The sequence below is a fragment of the Ascidiella aspersa genome, chromosome 1 (genome assembly GCF_963924565.1).
Source record: "Ascidiella aspersa chromosome 1, kaAscAspe10.2, whole genome shotgun sequence".
Lineage (NCBI taxonomy): Eukaryota > Metazoa > Chordata > Ascidiacea > Phlebobranchia > Ascidiidae > Ascidiella > Ascidiella aspersa.
Genome location: NC_139447.1, coordinates 549,563 through 566,275, shown reverse-complemented (window position 1 = coordinate 566,275; position 16,713 = coordinate 549,563). Strand labels below are relative to the sequence as shown.

The 16,713-nt window shown below is 36.5% G+C and overlaps 1 protein-coding gene across 1 annotated transcript; it reads right to left on the bottom strand.

Annotated features, from left to right (window-relative positions):
- Positions 1-6,472: 6,472 nt before the first annotated feature.
- Positions 6,473-9,743, bottom strand: LOC146166402 (galectin-7-like). Its single transcript, XM_083390973.1, has 3 exons — positions 9,669-9,743; positions 8,618-8,825; positions 6,473-6,814 (listed from the first exon to the last, which is right to left on the bottom strand). Exons 1-3 carry the CDS (start codon positions 9,731-9,733, stop codon positions 6,695-6,697), a joined length of 393 nt encoding a protein of 130 aa, XP_083247099.1. The 5' UTR covers positions 9,734-9,743; the 3' UTR covers positions 6,473-6,694.
- Between the last annotated feature and the right edge of the window lie 6,970 nt (positions 9,744-16,713).

Sequence of the window (16,713 nt, the reverse complement as noted above, 5' to 3'; positions counted from 1 at the left end):
AATAAAAACGAACAAGCAGCAATAAATTGCTACCGCAAGGAGTAGCCTAAGCCGAAAAATCGGTTGTGCGTCAGAGGTTTACTGGAATATTACGTAATAATGCATATCAGTGCAGCTTGCATACTCAAGCTGGCTTGAATTTCGCGCCATGTAATTACGACGCTGGAACAGATTACTTTTCAATCCGGATTGAACCTTAATCTAATCCGCCCGCGAAAGGTGCATATCGTCACGCTCATAACCAAATTGCCTAAGTCATTTTTTTGTATTTTAAGAGTTTTTGCTTAAGTCACTCCTTGTGACCATTCCCATCCATAGAAAAAATGCCTAAATCATTTTTTGCACATGCGCGTGGCAGAGGCGTAGCCAGGGTATTTTGCGCCCGGGGGCAAACAATAAAATTGACGCCCCCTCCTCCATGTTTAATCACATTTTCTATTACAATAACATAATTTTCCTTACTTAAAACGAAAAAACGATTCAAATTTTAATACAACATCGTATTTAAAGAAGAAGCAGCCTCATTTTGGCGCCCCTGTACCTTGACGCCCGGGGACATATGTACCCCCCTAAAGTTGTCCGCCACCCCAGAACGTTTGGTAAATTGGAAAGATAACTTACTAATTTTACAAATAGTAAGTGTTGTAACAAATTGACATGATTTTAAATGACCTGACTTAAGTCTTTTGGTGAAATGACTTGATTTTGACGTAAATTTTTATTAATTATTTTTGATTTTTTGACGTAAATTTTTATAAATTATATATTTTTTTTTAAGTTGGTTCTTAAGTCATTTTCGAAATGACAACACTTTACGGGTACACACAATCTAAATCAAAAAATCGATAAAACTATAGTAGCCTATTAAGGCCAACGACATAATAAAGCCAAATGCACATACACAAGCCACGTAATAACCAAGACAGAATAATTGAAACCAAATCGTCTGAATAAGAACTAATTCTGGCTGAATAGACCCAAATTTATCAAAATTGGTCCTTAATTCAACTGAATATGGCCTAAATGGCCATAATAACGCCCGAACTTGTGGGTAGAAGGTATGGGACGATCGGGGGCCATCGGTCTGGCATCGTCGGCCGTTTTGGTGACCACGTTTGAACGCCCTAGTCTAACCGGCGGCGTCAGGGCGCCGCTGTTTTGGCACCGTGGGTAATGGGTGAGATTGGAACATGGGTTAGTGTTGAAATTATTAGAAGAGTTGTAAAGTACTTAGCGGTGGGTTTGGATTAGTTACAGTGTTGTTTAGGCCTGATTCTGACCTTTTAGGACTAATTTTGACGAATTTAGGACTTATTCCGATTTAGATTAGACGATACCAATATCATTATGTATTAGTCCTATTTTGGTCTTTTTCCGAAGTGTGTTTTATTCTGACGTTGGTGTTGTTTTTATCTCGGTCTTATGGCTGGTGTCCCACTTTAAATATTCACGCATGTAAGCAATTTTTATACATTTAGATAAATCATAAAATATATTGCCGAAGTGTACGACAAAAATACAGTTAAGTTCGGGATTTCACTGCAAAGTATGTTTTCACCGCACAGGCGTTTTAAAAGTTTAACCACGCTTCTTTTTTTATTGGAAAGTTGCACAAACTATTCAAGAAGTAATTATGGAGTTACAAGAAAACTATACTTGCTGTCCGTTGTACATATTATACAGCTGCCATAAGCGTTATACAAGTTCTCACACAAGGAGTTTAGAAATGCAGTTGACAGTATCCCAGTAAACTTACTTCCTCCTTCACAAACTTAAATAAGTTTACGCTTTTTAAAGACTTTTAGTATTCAGCATCTCGCTTATTATGAACTTATTAAAAATGTTAAAGAATTGAAAATTACCTAAACTGAGAAAAATAAAATAACTTTCAAGGTTTAACAAAATATTTGCTGTAACTGCTGTACAGTTTGCTTCAGCTGCTGGCTTTTTATAAAGCTATTTTATGGCTTTTGGAAAGCGCAACGCACGAAATAGTTACAGAGTAACGAAACCATAATCTCGCCAGTGTAAACTCCAGACGGGCTTTGGAAAAGTTTTGTTGCGATGTAAATAAAAGTTTTTTGCATATTTCTATTTCTTGCTGTACACTGCCGTCACTGAGGTTGCCAAAAGGTTCCAACAATAAAACCAGAAGAACAACAACACAATCGTCGGAATAAAACCAAAATACGAATAAGACCTAACAGCTGTAATAACGATCAAATCAGAATAAGCCCCAAAAAAATACATTTATAATTTAGGTGGTTATTTTTTTAACCGCTGTCAGATCGTTTAAAGCAAGCATAGAATTTTCATTAACGATTTTAACAAATATAGTTTAAATTCAACTTGGTAATGTACAACACATTCTGGCAACAATATGGCATAAGGTTTAGGTCTTTACGGCGAATATGGTTTATTCAACTATATTTGTTGTTTCTTTAAAGTTAATAACGAGATTGTATTGGCAGCTTACCGAAGTGGACACAAGAACGAGTTGAACTGTAAATTACAATTTTTGATCAAAAGACTCACTTGGTATGGTTACCGCTATATGGTGATCAAGAGCTGTACAAGCGTATCGCAACAATTCAACTCAACTGCAAACATCGTGATGTCTCATAGATCAGTGCTTCTTAACTTTTTTAGTTTTGTTCACCCCTAGCATCTATCTCCAGATTTCATTCAGCCTTCTCTTATGAAAACTATCTCGTCTATATACAACAGCATAAAATGACGTCCATATATAACAACACAAAAATGGGCTAAGTTTTACTATTGCAAATCTTCAATTTCCAGAGTTATAAAGCTACAAAGCACAAAACACAGTCACCAAACTTTTGTACTTAAACACTCAGTGCAAACCAACTTTACTATTACAATAAGCAAAAATAAAGCCGAGAAACAAGAGTTCAGTAGTGGATTTACTGTGGAGCTATCATTAATTTCTGACGGTTAGCCCTTATTCACTCCTTTTGGTTGATTCACCCCAGCAGAAATGTTATTCCCCCTGGGGTGAACCATTCACCTTTAACACTGTCATATATTACGCATACCATGACGATGATCAGTGAAAGTGTCTTCACAATCCCGTGAACGATTATCAGTTCTGCGGTAAGTAGGAAAAGTTGTTCACGAGTGTAGCGAGCCAGCATCGGGATTTCTATTGGTATTTATAACGTGTATGTTTTGCGTGTTTAGGACTCGAAAAGTGTGTTTTTAAAAACCTTCTAGGATATTTCGCTTTTCTGGTTGCATCTTGCTGATCGAGATCTATAACTGACTATTTAAACCAGTGGTTCTCAAACTTTTATGGCTAGCAGCAATAATAAATAGATTGCGGCGAATCATCCCTAATAAAACCACGACTTCATTAAATAAAAACAACTTTTTAACAATGAAGAAAATTTCGGACAATAACACCGAAAAACCTTTGAATGTTTCAAAATACCAACGCTGTAAAAAAAGCATCCTAACTTGGCGGCAAAAATATCCTAAAAGCTATACTAAATAAAAACAACCTGTTCACGACCACATTATTGTTATGGTAATAACAATTAGCAATTTAAATGAATCGTATGCATTTTATGAATATGCGAAAATATTTTTAGTTTTTTCGTCCTAACAGTGAGGTTACTATGATGTTAAGCTGAAACAACGAATATTAGTTTCCATTTATGAAACGTAAACCAAGAACAAGGCAAAATATCGCTGAATGTCGCTTGCTTTGGCAAACATTCAGCAATGTTTGTCAAAAACATTACATCTCTACAAATTACAGTTACCGTTGGGAATGTACCAGCGGTAAGCCGGCAATATTTGTGCCGCAATATTAAAGTAATTAATAAATAAACATAAAAATTAAATTATTTGTGCACATATTTTAGAATAAGACTGATGTAACTTTAATAAGATGCAATTTTCTAACGCTGTAAGAAAAACATTTTTACTTTGCAGCAAAAAAAAGTAAAACTAAATAAAAAACAACTTGTTCACCACCGTATTGTTGTTATGGTGGATTAAAAATGTGCATTTTATAATATACGAAAAGAAGTAAATCGTTTTAACGAGAAAATTGGCAAGAAAGCAAGATATTTAACCTATACAAGTTGCATCGAAACCATGTCCCTCTACACCTTATGGTAAAACACCCTGTGCTATTGAAACTCAATTTCGTTAGAATCTGGTAGATTTGTATCATTGCCGGATATGTTTACGACAAATTTTAAAGTAAATTTACTATATTATTAAAGCAAAATATAATTTAATTGTTAATCTTTTAGTGGTTGGTCCATTTTATGGTGAATAATATTAAATGAAACCCTCCTGGATTTGTTCAATTATACTAAAAACCACTAAAAATTGTTTCTACCTTTCAACGTAGCTGCTATTTTAAATGAAAATTTCACAAGAGGAATTAAAACTGAGCAACTCAAACTTAAATGCTAAATAAATCGAAGCAACGCGAGGCCTAGATAACCGACTTTGTCAAAAACGCACATACCTCAAGTTGCCTAACACATCCCACACAATTGCGCAACAACACAGCACAACTGAAGGCCCCCTGGAATTTCAAAATGCAATTATTAGTATTATTTATAAGTGTAATATGTATATGAAGGTTAAAAATATTATACATTATCCATTGCCCCCAGTGGCGTATCCAGGGGGGCGGGAGTTCTTACCCCCTTTTTGTAAGTGATTTTATCGTTTTTGGTTCGTTTTTGTCATGGTTTAACAAACTGTTTGAAGCGGCGTGCTTTTTAAGTAATTGGGTGGCGCGTCTTAATCTAATGCGAAACCAAAATCGAGCGAAAAAACGCCGTTTCTGCGGGCGCCCCTGCTTGTGGTTATGCCATTGAAGCGAATCAAAAGTTGAGGACTTCTAAGCTAGACGTTTTGCGCTTAAGAAAGTGCAACAAATCTTACATCCGCAATATTCCTTGTTCGTTTCTAAAAATATAATTTAATAGGTAAAAACTATAGGTTAAACGTCACAAAGTTACGTCATAACGGGGTATTTAAATAAGGTGCCCTTAGGAGATTATTTTTCGGTGTGGTGCACAAATAGGCAACTGAAATATAAGTGTTAATACACTTAATCAGATTAATATATTGAAAAAAACACTTCTTACGTTTTGGCAATAAAGCTATTACCAAACCCAGAACTGTTTCAACTTACCTTCCACAGATTTAAACCAAAACCCAGTTTATTGGGATGGTGTTTGTGCTGCGTCCTAACCAAGAGCAAGACAAAATATTGCTGAATGTCGCTTGCGCCGACAAACATTGCGCGATGTTGATCATTAAAAATCACATCTCTGCAAATTACTGCAATAACCAACTGTCACCGTCGAGAAAGTACCAGCGGTAAGCCGGCGTTACTTGTGCCGCAATATCCACTTTAAACTACAAAGAGTGCTCAGTCGGCAAAAGGTTTCTAGGGATCAGACATCGCTTTCGCAATATATAACATATAAATTTAAGTAGAACAAATAGAAAACTATCGTTGTTGCATGATTTTTGTGTATGTATACTTACGCCAGATCATATGACTGCTGAATAACAATTTATCATAGGCCACCCTTTCTTGTGTCTTAAAGCATTTATGATAAATACGAAAACAGGCTAGCGTTTGTAATGTTAGGCAATTTAAACAATAACCAATTTAATCAATTCAAATGCCGTATTGAACAACAACCACTTTACCCGTACTTTCAACGTGAGCTCGTTGGCCACATCCACCCACTGCTAACCCCAAGTATTATTAACCACCCCGTGTTATTAAAACATTTAAGTCGTGAGTATTAAATCTTTAGTTTGTTTCTTTTGATTTTAACGGCTTTAATAACTCGTTTCGTTACTGGAAAAAAGTGGTAAGATTCTGAACAAGCCCCAAGTTTTTTATTTGTTTTCGTGCTAAAGATGCCTGATGTAAAGTTTAAAAGTTTAATAGCAGACCAGCCTCTGCTTTCAAATGTAGATAACAAGTAATTATTTTTACCGCAAGCTGTCGCTAAAGCGCAGTACAGCAGACTGGTGTGCAGTGATGCGTGACGAGTATCGTAGCAACGAGAAGCTTAATGTTTATCTGTGCTTTGTCACTCTGTGGTTCTGTTTGATTAAACCAAACTACTTCCGAGTTTTGCAAAACTAAAATACCTGTCTCCACTTCGACAGTAACTACAGCGCCACAAGAACTGTAATACTAGATGCTGCAGCTCGGAATAAATATCCCGAAGTACTTTCCGGTTAGATGCGCCTTAATATTAAACAACAACAAGCCTGTTCAAAAAATGAAAAATCAAGAAGGGCCTGATGTTAGACGAGCGCCTCAATCACCTGGTATCGGACGACCGATCCGATATTATCGGACACTTGAAATTAAATCTAAGTTTCAAGCAAAACCCGTGCTCTCATCCAGCTTAAGCAAACGCACAAGTCACGTGATTATCTTGCCAGTTGCACGCGCCCGACGCGTGATCACGTGACGTCACTAATATGACGTCACTAAGACCGTGTTGTTTTCTGGTTGGCGATTTAAGGTTTCAGCATTTCAATAAATGCTTTAAATTTTCGATGTTATCTTACGAGGCGTCGGCGGGACTCGAACCCCGTACCTTTGGAACTTGCTCCTGCTTGGTCAGTGAGTTTGTCAATAATGCCGCGTATAATGCCGCTGCTTTATTCGTGGTTAGTTTTTACCGACGATGACCTGCTTGATTTCGAGATCCCCGCTTATTTCCAAATATTTGACCTTGAAGAGAGGAACGCGATGCTCGAACTCGGCGCAAGGTCGATCGTTGAACGCCAGCTGTCCAGTGTGACGTCATAAACAAAGTTCAAATTCATAACTCAGTTCGGAGCAAAACCAAAATAGGATTAATACCTAATATACCTAATCACTCCCCTTACAAATTTAACCCTAACCCATCTTCTAACCCCACCCTCTCTACCCACCATAAACCCCAAGAGCGTCAAATAATTTGTTCCAAAATAACGTCGCCCTAAAGGTGATGGTCAAACTAACGATGCCAGACCGATGGCCTCGATCGTCCCGTACCCTCTTCCTGTAGTTATAGGTGTTATTTTTTTCCACTCTATTTAGGGTCTTATTCTGTCGTGAATATTCCCGTGTATTTAGCTACATTTTATTCTGTGGCAGATATAACTGCGTATTTGGCTTTTTAATATGTCGTATACTATGGTTTATAGATTGTCCTTTCAGATATTGTTGCTGTTGGTTTTATTATGTTGCCTACTGAACCAGTGCATCGGATCAAACCATAGAGCGCAACATTAAGCTCACATCGCTGTTTGTTTTCTTATAAACGCGGCATCAGCAAACACCACTCCATGCTTTGCGCGCGAATATAAATGCGGCGCCTACGTTTCCAACCTTCCGCTCCAGACAGCTTTTGTTTGTTGATTTTAAATTGCTTAACTGTAGGTGGGCTTGGCGCCGAGCTAGACAAACGCTTTGCGGATTGCTGGTGAGCAAGAAACCAACTAAATCATTCGTTAACCTCATTAGATTTACTGATAGTTTTGGCTTTCTTAAGGCAGGGCTTACCAAACTGGGTCGAATTTAAGTTGTCGTGAGTAAGTCCGTACAAACTTTTATGCAAAGTGCTACATTTATAAAGTTGTTAATTGTTTCTGGTTAATATTCTAAGGAAAAACAAAAATCTTCAAATCCACATTTTTTCAAAAAACGCGTTCCCAAGCAGACAACAAGAAATTTTGTTTTAAAATGTGAAACCTAGGTGGAGGAAAATGATAATAGATTAATAACTGCTCGCACACTGAAAGGTTCGTGAAGCTCTGTCCTAAGGTGCCCGGTTGTAATATATTGTTTAATGACGTTATTCGGCAGTATTGGAGATCCTCAGTTAAAAGTTCAACCTTCAATTGTAAGTTCGCTTCTTACAGCTGTTCGTTCAACCCAACATATAAACCTGGTGCTTTACCGCTGAGCATTTATCGTATAAGCCAGTGGTTGTCAACCTTTCATGAGTCGTAGCCCCATACACGGGCTTTTAACACTTTGTGTCCCCTTGCTCACGAATTAAAGAAAAAATGCTTCATGTAACTCAACAAGGGTGTTATCTACAGTTAAAAACTATAAATTGCAGTTAAATATCTAAAAAATTAAATAAAATATGCTTGTGGCCCCTAATAATTTCAACCCTAACCTAACTTACTGGTCGATCACCCCTGAATTATTACAAGGAATGTACAAAAGTTTTGTGAATAACTTGCTCACCCCTGTTATGTTGCAGTGCTTCCCAACCTTTTTTCGCGGCGACCCAAATATTAAGCGTAAGTATGACGACTAAGCTTTGGCGACCCAATTGTTTTTTCTTGTAAGCGAACAAAAACTAATTGATTGTAAGCGAACAAAAAATAGGCATTAGCATAAAGAATTTCCAATTTTAATAACTACATTATTTGTTCCTTAATTTTCTTAATTGAGAAATCTTTCTCAGAACCAATCTCAATTACTAATAACATGTGACTTCTGCGGTCGGCGACCTAACCAAATCAAACAGCGACCCATAGGTTGACAAGCACTGTATTATAAGGAATACAAGAGTTGTTTGAATAACTTGCTAACCTCAAACTTGTCATATTTGACGATAAAACTCGCCGTGAAGGGGATTCCCCGCTGGATCGGCATACCCGATGACGTCACTCTTTCCTCATTGTTCCATCGACCGGAAATGCAATTGTTACGAACAATGGCTGTTTCGTCGATTCGAACGCCGGTGTGGAAGGCCACGTCATCATTTGGATTGGGGCCAAGTTTGAAATTGACGTTGAACCTGGGTTTGGGTTTGGAAAAAAAAAAATTTGATAAGCGAAATAACAAAAGCACCAGAAACATTAGAATGCGTGAAATATTAAATAGACAAATTAGAAAGTATAACGAAAAAACGTTTTGGCCATATTTAAAGAATCGGAAAAATGTCTGTTTCGTAAAATATTCGTGTCATTTAGCGGCAACAGTGGCCTAAATATTATGATATGATCTCCATTGTATATTGTTAACGTATTGGTTACAACCTCATAAAAATCGGCCGACATTTTGTGTCTCAGGTCCACATACGTCAGCTAATGTCAAACAAAACACTCGGAAATTAACAGCGTATTATTTATTTTTAATTACCTTCTCATCAACGCAACCGCTTATGCTGATGCTTGGCACAAAGAAGCCGATTATAAGCTATTATTCGTAACCCTAACCCTATTTTAAAAGTCTTTTCACAATTTTTAAAAGCTTGCGTTAATTACCTGCCTATAAGTGGTCTGTTTAAAACCAATAGGTATTTTTAACTTATGCAATAACCAATGTTGTGGATGTTTAAAGCAGGGCTGCGGACTCGGGACTCGAGTAAGATCACGTAAAACTACCCGAGTCCGAGGTGCGCATGCGCAGTTATAAATTTTAAAACGGATATGGCCGCCAAATGTAAATTCTAAAGGTGGAATAGCATATATTTTTCAACCATGTATTGTGGGTGAGTTAGTTATATGACACCCATATGTAAGTGGATTGCTAAATATTCCTTTTATGTTGGTTACATTAATGGGTGGAATACCGCTGTAGAGTCGGACTCAGGTTATTATTAACCGAGCAGTCCTGATTTGAAGCAACATCAACTCACCTGTTTCCAGTCGCTTTCCCGACTATGGTGATCATCATTCCTGGTAAGAATTTCTTTAAACCCATCTCGAACGGACAAACCTTAAACAAGATCACACAAACTACTCAAACCTTTCGCATAGTACTATTCGCAGGTATATACGCATATAAAATACATCCTTTTATAAGTTTTAAATGAGTTATTACAGCGCTTTCAGAAAATTTGAACTCTTTTTAAAAATGGTGTTTTAGTTTTTATTGTTTTATTTCACCATAAAATTAGCTTTTTATGTTTATTGGATCTAATTAATAAAAAACGTTTAACGGAACAAGACAGTTAATATTAAAGTGTTAAAAAGAATAAATAGTAAAAAACGTGAAATTTGTGCTGGTAACTAGGTCCAGTATGCGCACATCTGAATGCATAAGGAGTTTAAAGCCTAAAAGGTCTAGTAAATCCAAATCAACTTGATAAAGAGGTTTTACTTGTATCATGATAAAGTAATGCGTTGCCAGTCATAAAACTATCACCAGTATATGTCGATATTAATAGGATTTTCACCAGACAAAAAATCAGTAAAACGTAGATGCTTACCAAGTTCTTGAGTTCTTGAGCCATTTGGTCGAGTTAATATTCACCAAAAAAATAAATCAATTCTTATACTAAAAATATTTAACCCTGCATAAACAAGCATATTTATAAAAGTAATAAAGTATTATATTTTATGGAAATCAAAAAGTAATGTATTAGATACTTGACGTTTTATTCAGATCCCAAGTGACGTCATTAATATGCCAACACTAGCAAAATAAAAAAATAGTGGAACCTTCAAAGTATTTTTTTAGGTTGTTAAGGAAGGCTTACAGCGAACGTTTGGTCGGTAATATTTCAACATAGTAGCAAAGTTAAAGTAACAGGGCCACAACGGCTACACTATAAACTACTCTGAAAAATAAAGGGATTGTAAAGCTCGGCGCCAAGCCCACCCACAGTTAAACAATTTGAAATTAACAAACCAAAGCTGTGTGGAGCGGAAGGTTGTAGACGCAGGCGCCGCATTTAGATTTGCGCAAAGCATGGAGTGGTGTTTGGTGAAGCCGCGTTTATAAGAAAACAAACAGCGATGTGAGCTTAATGTTGCGCTGTGTGGGTTGGTCCGATGCACTGGTTCAGTAGGCAACATAATAAAACCAACAGAGCAATAATATCTAAACTTTATAATGCCATGGTATTAAGACTAACGATATAATAAAGCCAAATACGCTAGAATATTTACGACAGAATAAAACCTAAATAGTCGGAGTAATTCCTAAATTCATCGTAATGAAAAAAATAACAACTATAACTACAGGAAGAGGGTACGGAAATCGTGGCCATCGGTCTGGCATCGAACGTTGGTGTCGACGTTTCGACGCTGTAATTTGGACGCTGTTTTGGCACCAAATTGTTTTCCCCGGTTTTGGGACAGGGATGTTGCGATGTTAAGTGGTTCATGCATTCATCATAAGCTGAAGTCATCAAGTGCTTTATAAGGGCTTCTAACATAAAGAAATCGTGGCATAAACGGCGGTGAAAGCTTTGCACACAATGGATTACATGAAAAAATACATTGATAGAGAAATGGTGTAAGGAACCAATATCCAGAATAATAATTGGATATTAAAGTAGTTGGTCGTCTTAATAAAGTTTCCTTTGATATTGAATCAAACAAATATGGATAAACAGGGTCTTTGCAAATAAGGAAAACATAGCAAACGTTCACCTGCTGTTTTTTTTGGAGCATAATGGTTGGAGGTTGCAAAGCCCACACAGAAGTAGGTATCATTTTGAACGTTTCGAATAACTCTTTATTCATTTTCAACATCTGATGAGATGTTCTTCTGTATGGGCTTTGATTTTCTTATATGCTGTTTCATTGTTTTGAAACAGCAGGACAAAGCGGAAAGCAATTGAACCCAGACCTTAAGTAAGTGTCCTTAAGAAAATGTGACTGAAATATATAACCAACTTTAAACAAATGTTCCAAGCACCAAAATTCTCTGGTCGGTGCCGACTTTTCGCTGGGCGCAATAAGCAATGGTATAGACCAGTGGCGGGAAACATATGGACCACTGGTCAAATCCAGCCGCCAACGCAAATCATCCGACCCGCGACTTAATTTACAAACTGCGTACCAGGCTCTTCCTCATATTTTTTTGGCTATTTCAACTATGAAAAGTAAATATATGCGCTTTGCGTAAACCTTGTTCCTCCGATCAGTGTAACATGTAATAGTTAAAATTCCATTACCAAGCGATTTTACGGCACTTAGTCTCTGACGTGACATTGTTTTGTGTGACGTCACTGTAATCATTGTATGACGTCATTGCGTACGTGGCATTGAAACATGTTCCAGATTGGAACGTGTCATTGGAACATGTGCCAGATGCTGTTTTGTTACTTATTAACCTTGCTTAAGGATGCGAATGTGGTTTGCGATGTGAGAGGTTAACTCGCTCAGTAAGGACGATATAACAAATAGCTGCTTATAAAAAATATATGAAAATACCATTTACAAGCTTAACAGAGTATTTTAAATCAATGTATATTCACTAATGGGTGTGGGTGTCCTGGTTAATAAACAGATTAGTAAATAAATTGTAAAAATGTGCAAAATGTGGAAATTAAGTTCAACAATACAATTAGGACTAAACCTAAATCTTGCAATGTTTTAAGAATTCTATGAAAGAACAACTCAATGTATAATCACTACTGGGTGTATGTGTATACGAGGGATCCGGGTAAATTGCGTCTCTATATTATATTTGAATAATTAACTAGGAAAATTTCTCGCCAGTTGATGCTGTTTAAAGCTAAATAAGTATTTATTATATCTAGTTTTTCATTTTTCATTTTTTTGTTCACATAATATTTCAATTATGTTCCTATTTACCTTCGTTAATCTTTACAAAAGTTCAACTATTTTTTGTAATATGTTTGTCAACATCCCTTATATTTTGTGTTTCACCAACATTATTGCTCTTTCCCAAACCGTTCCGCTTAATTGCCTTTATCATTTGATCGTTTCTTCATATCCTGTATGTTTTCTCCTGTGGGTCCAAAAGAATTTGACAAGTTTAATTGTTTTTATTTTTTTTTACTTGTTTATTTTTCTAATTTTCAATTTTGTTGCCAAATCTTATTTTTTCTCGTTTATCCGCCGAAACACTCGGCGACACCGCCCACAAATCCGACCAATCACTATCCAGCAATCACGATGACGTATTTAGAACAGTTTGAACTTTGGCGCTCTCTAGCAGAATCGGAAAAGGTTTTGTAAAAAATCCAAATGTTATGTTCATTCGTTCATATTTTTATCTGGTTAATTTATTACAAAGAATAATAAAGAAGCCAGACATGATGAGATTGATTTAAAAGTTAAACATCAGATATCGGCCACAATGCGATCATACACTTACATTCTTACAATTATAAACAAAGTAATAATATTAATTAAATCAATAATTCCATAAATCTGGTCTGATTAATTCAAACAACAACAATTCAATTATGACGTCACTGCTTCTTTGTTCCAACAATGACCTGCTTGATTTCGAGGTCCCCTTTTATTTCCAAATATTTGACCTTGAAGAGAGGAACGCGATGCTCGAACTCGGCGCAAGGTCGATCGTTGAACGCCAGCTGTCCAGTGTGACGTCATAAACAAAGTTTAAATTAAAATTGATAACTCAGTTCGGAGCAAAACCAAAATAGGATTAATAACTAATAATCGTAATAACGTACAAAATCGGAATTCGACCTGAATGGTCAGAATCAGGCTTAAACAGCATTTTACCTAACCCCGAACCCCACCCCTAAGTATATTACTAACTCCCTCAGTAATTTCAACACTAACCCATTTTCTAACCCCACTAATTACCCACCAAAAATCCCAAACAGGACCAAATTCCGGTTCCAAAACAGCGGCGCCCTAACAGCGCCATTCAGACTACAGCGTCCAAACGTAGTCACCAAAAGAGCCGATCGTCCCATACCCTCCACCCACAGGTTCGGGTGTTATTTTGGCCATTACGATATTTCTAGCAGGTTTATGTTTTATGCTAACGATTATAGATCTTATTCCTCCGTAGATATTACCGCGAGTTTGGTTTTAATTTGTCGTTAATCTTAAAACCATGGTATTAAATATAGTTCTGGTTTAGATAATATTGCTTTGTGGTTTTATTGTGCTGCCTGCTGAACCAGCACTGCGGGAAAACATCGGAGGTCGGTGAAAGTTAATGAAAAGAGTCGCCGACTTGAAAGGTTTGGAAGCCTCAGGCACCCGCTAGTGCCAGCCAGTATAACATTTAATGACGTCACTTGGTATTGGATCGCGATACTTTTGACGATATTATCGGATATCGATATTTGGTTGAAACGACAAGTATTGGAGATCCTGAGTTGGGTTCAACCTTCAAATGCAAGTTGGATTCTTACAGCTGTTCGTTCAACCCAACATATAAACCTGGTGCTTTACCGCTGAGCATTTATCGTGTAAGCCAGTTGTTGTTAACCTTTCATGAGTCGTAGCCTCCTACACGGGCTTTTAACACTTTGTGTCCCCTTGCTCACGAATTAAAGAAAAAATGCTTCACATGACTTAACAAGGGTGGTATTTAAAGTTAAAAACTATAAATTGCAGTTAAATATCTAAAAAATTAAATAAAATATGCTTGTGGCCCCTAATAATTTCAACCCTAACCTAACTTACTGGTCGATCACCCCTGAATTATTACAAGGAATGTACAAAAGTTTTGTGAATAACTTGCTCACCCCTGTAATATTATAACGAATGCACAAGAGTTGTTTGAATAACTTGCTAACCTCAAACTTGTCATATTTGACGATAAAACTCGCCCTGAAGGGGATTCCCCGCTGGATCGGCATCCCTGATGACGTCACTCTTTCCTCATTGTTCCATCGACCGGAAATGCAGTTGTTACGAACAATAGCTTTCTCGTCGATTCGAATACCGGTGTGGAAGGCCACGTCATCATTTGGATTAGGGCCAAGTTTGAAATTGACGTTGAACCTGAGTTTTGGTTTGAAACAAATCTTGATAAACGAAACAACAAAAAGCACCAGAAACATTAGAATGCGTGAAATATTGAAAAAAAAAACTAGAAAGTATAACGAAAAAACGTTTTGGCCATATTTAAAGATTCGGAAAAATGTGTATTTCGTAAAATATTCGTGTCATTTAGCGACAACAGTGGCCTGAATATTACGATATGATCTCCAGTGTATACTGTTAACGTGTTGGTTACAACCTCATAAAAATCGGCCGCCATTTTGTGTTTTAGGTCAACCTACGTTAGCTAATGTCAACCAAAAAATTAAAATTAAAAATGCTTTGTTTTTATCTAATTAGCCTTTTCAGCAACCGCTTATACTGATGCTTAGCATAACGAACTTAATTATAAGCTAGTATTCAAAACTTTTCCCAATTTTTAAACCCAACAATTTGTGCAACTATCAAAATTGTGGATGTTTAAAGCAGGGCTGCGGATTCGGACTTGGGACTCGAGTAAGACCACTTAAAACTACCCGGGGCCGACGTGCGCATGCGCAGTAAATTTTAAAACTGATATGGCCGCCAACTGTAAATTGTAAAGGTGCAATAGCATATGGTTGAATATTTTCTAACAAATTGTTGTGGACGGATGAAATATATGACAACCCTTTTAGCGGATATCCACTGTATTTAGTTTCGAAAAGGTGAAATATAGGCTGTAGTCTAACCAGGACTCGGAAGTTGGACTCTGGTTATTTTTAACCGACTTGGCAGCCATGGTTTAAAGCAGCGTTTCTTAACCTTTTTTAGAACTCGTACCCTTTGAGTTGTCATGCAATTTTCTCGTACCCTGTCTACAATGGTCGACGAAACTAAATAAAATTGTTATAACCGGAATTAAATTCAATGTATTTATAACTTACGTGTTGAATTCATGCATTAAAACAGTCTTGTAAGTTCAACAATATTTACAACACACAAACAATCAGTCAATTTACTAATGGCGTTTGTGTTGTTGCTTTTTGTAAATTACGTATTCTTCACAAATATGCCTAAATAGCGCATGATTTCACACTGCATGTCGTACCCCCTGCTTTAGCGCTTCGTACCACCAAGGGGTTCATGTACCCCTGGTTAAGAACCCTTGGTTTAAAGAAGCATCAACTCACCTGTTTCCAGTCGCCGTCCCGACTATGGTGATCATCATTCCTGGTGAAAAGTTTTTTAAGCCCATCTCGAACGGACAAACCTTAAACAAGATCACACAAAGCACTCGAACCTTTCGCATAGTACTATTCGCAAGTATACGCATATAAAAAACATGTAGCCTTTTAAATGAGTTATTACAGCGCTTTCAAAAAATGTCAAGTCTTTTTTTTAGTTGTGTTTTAGTTTTTATTGTTTTTTATTTCACCATAAAGTTAGCTTTTTATAATTAGTGGATCTAATTAATAAAAAACGTTTTACGAACATGACAGTTAATATTAAAGTGTTAAAAAGAATAAATAGTAAAAAACGTGAAATTTGTGCCAGTAACTAGGTCCAGTATGCGCACATCTCAATGCATAAGGAGTTTAAAGCCTAAAAGGTCTAGTAAATCCAAATCAACTTGATAAATAGGTTTTACTTGTATCATGATAAAGTAATGCGTTGCCAGTCATAAAACTATCACCAGTATATGTCGATATTAATAAGATTTTTACCAGACAAAAAATCAGTAAAACGTAGATGCTTACCAAGTTCTTGAGTTCTTGAGCCATTTGGTTGAGTTAATATTCACTGAAAAAATAAATCAATTCTTATACTAAAAATATTTAACCCTGCATAAACAAGCATATTTATAAAAGTAATAAAGTATTATATTTTATGGATATCAAAAAGTAATTATTCATAAACTAGCTAAACAGATCATACCAAAACGTTCAGGTATTTATTCTGGATATTAGGCCAAAATCTGCGTTATCTTGAGTAGTTACGTTAGCTCGTGTCGTTACCTCACTAGTTTTTCAT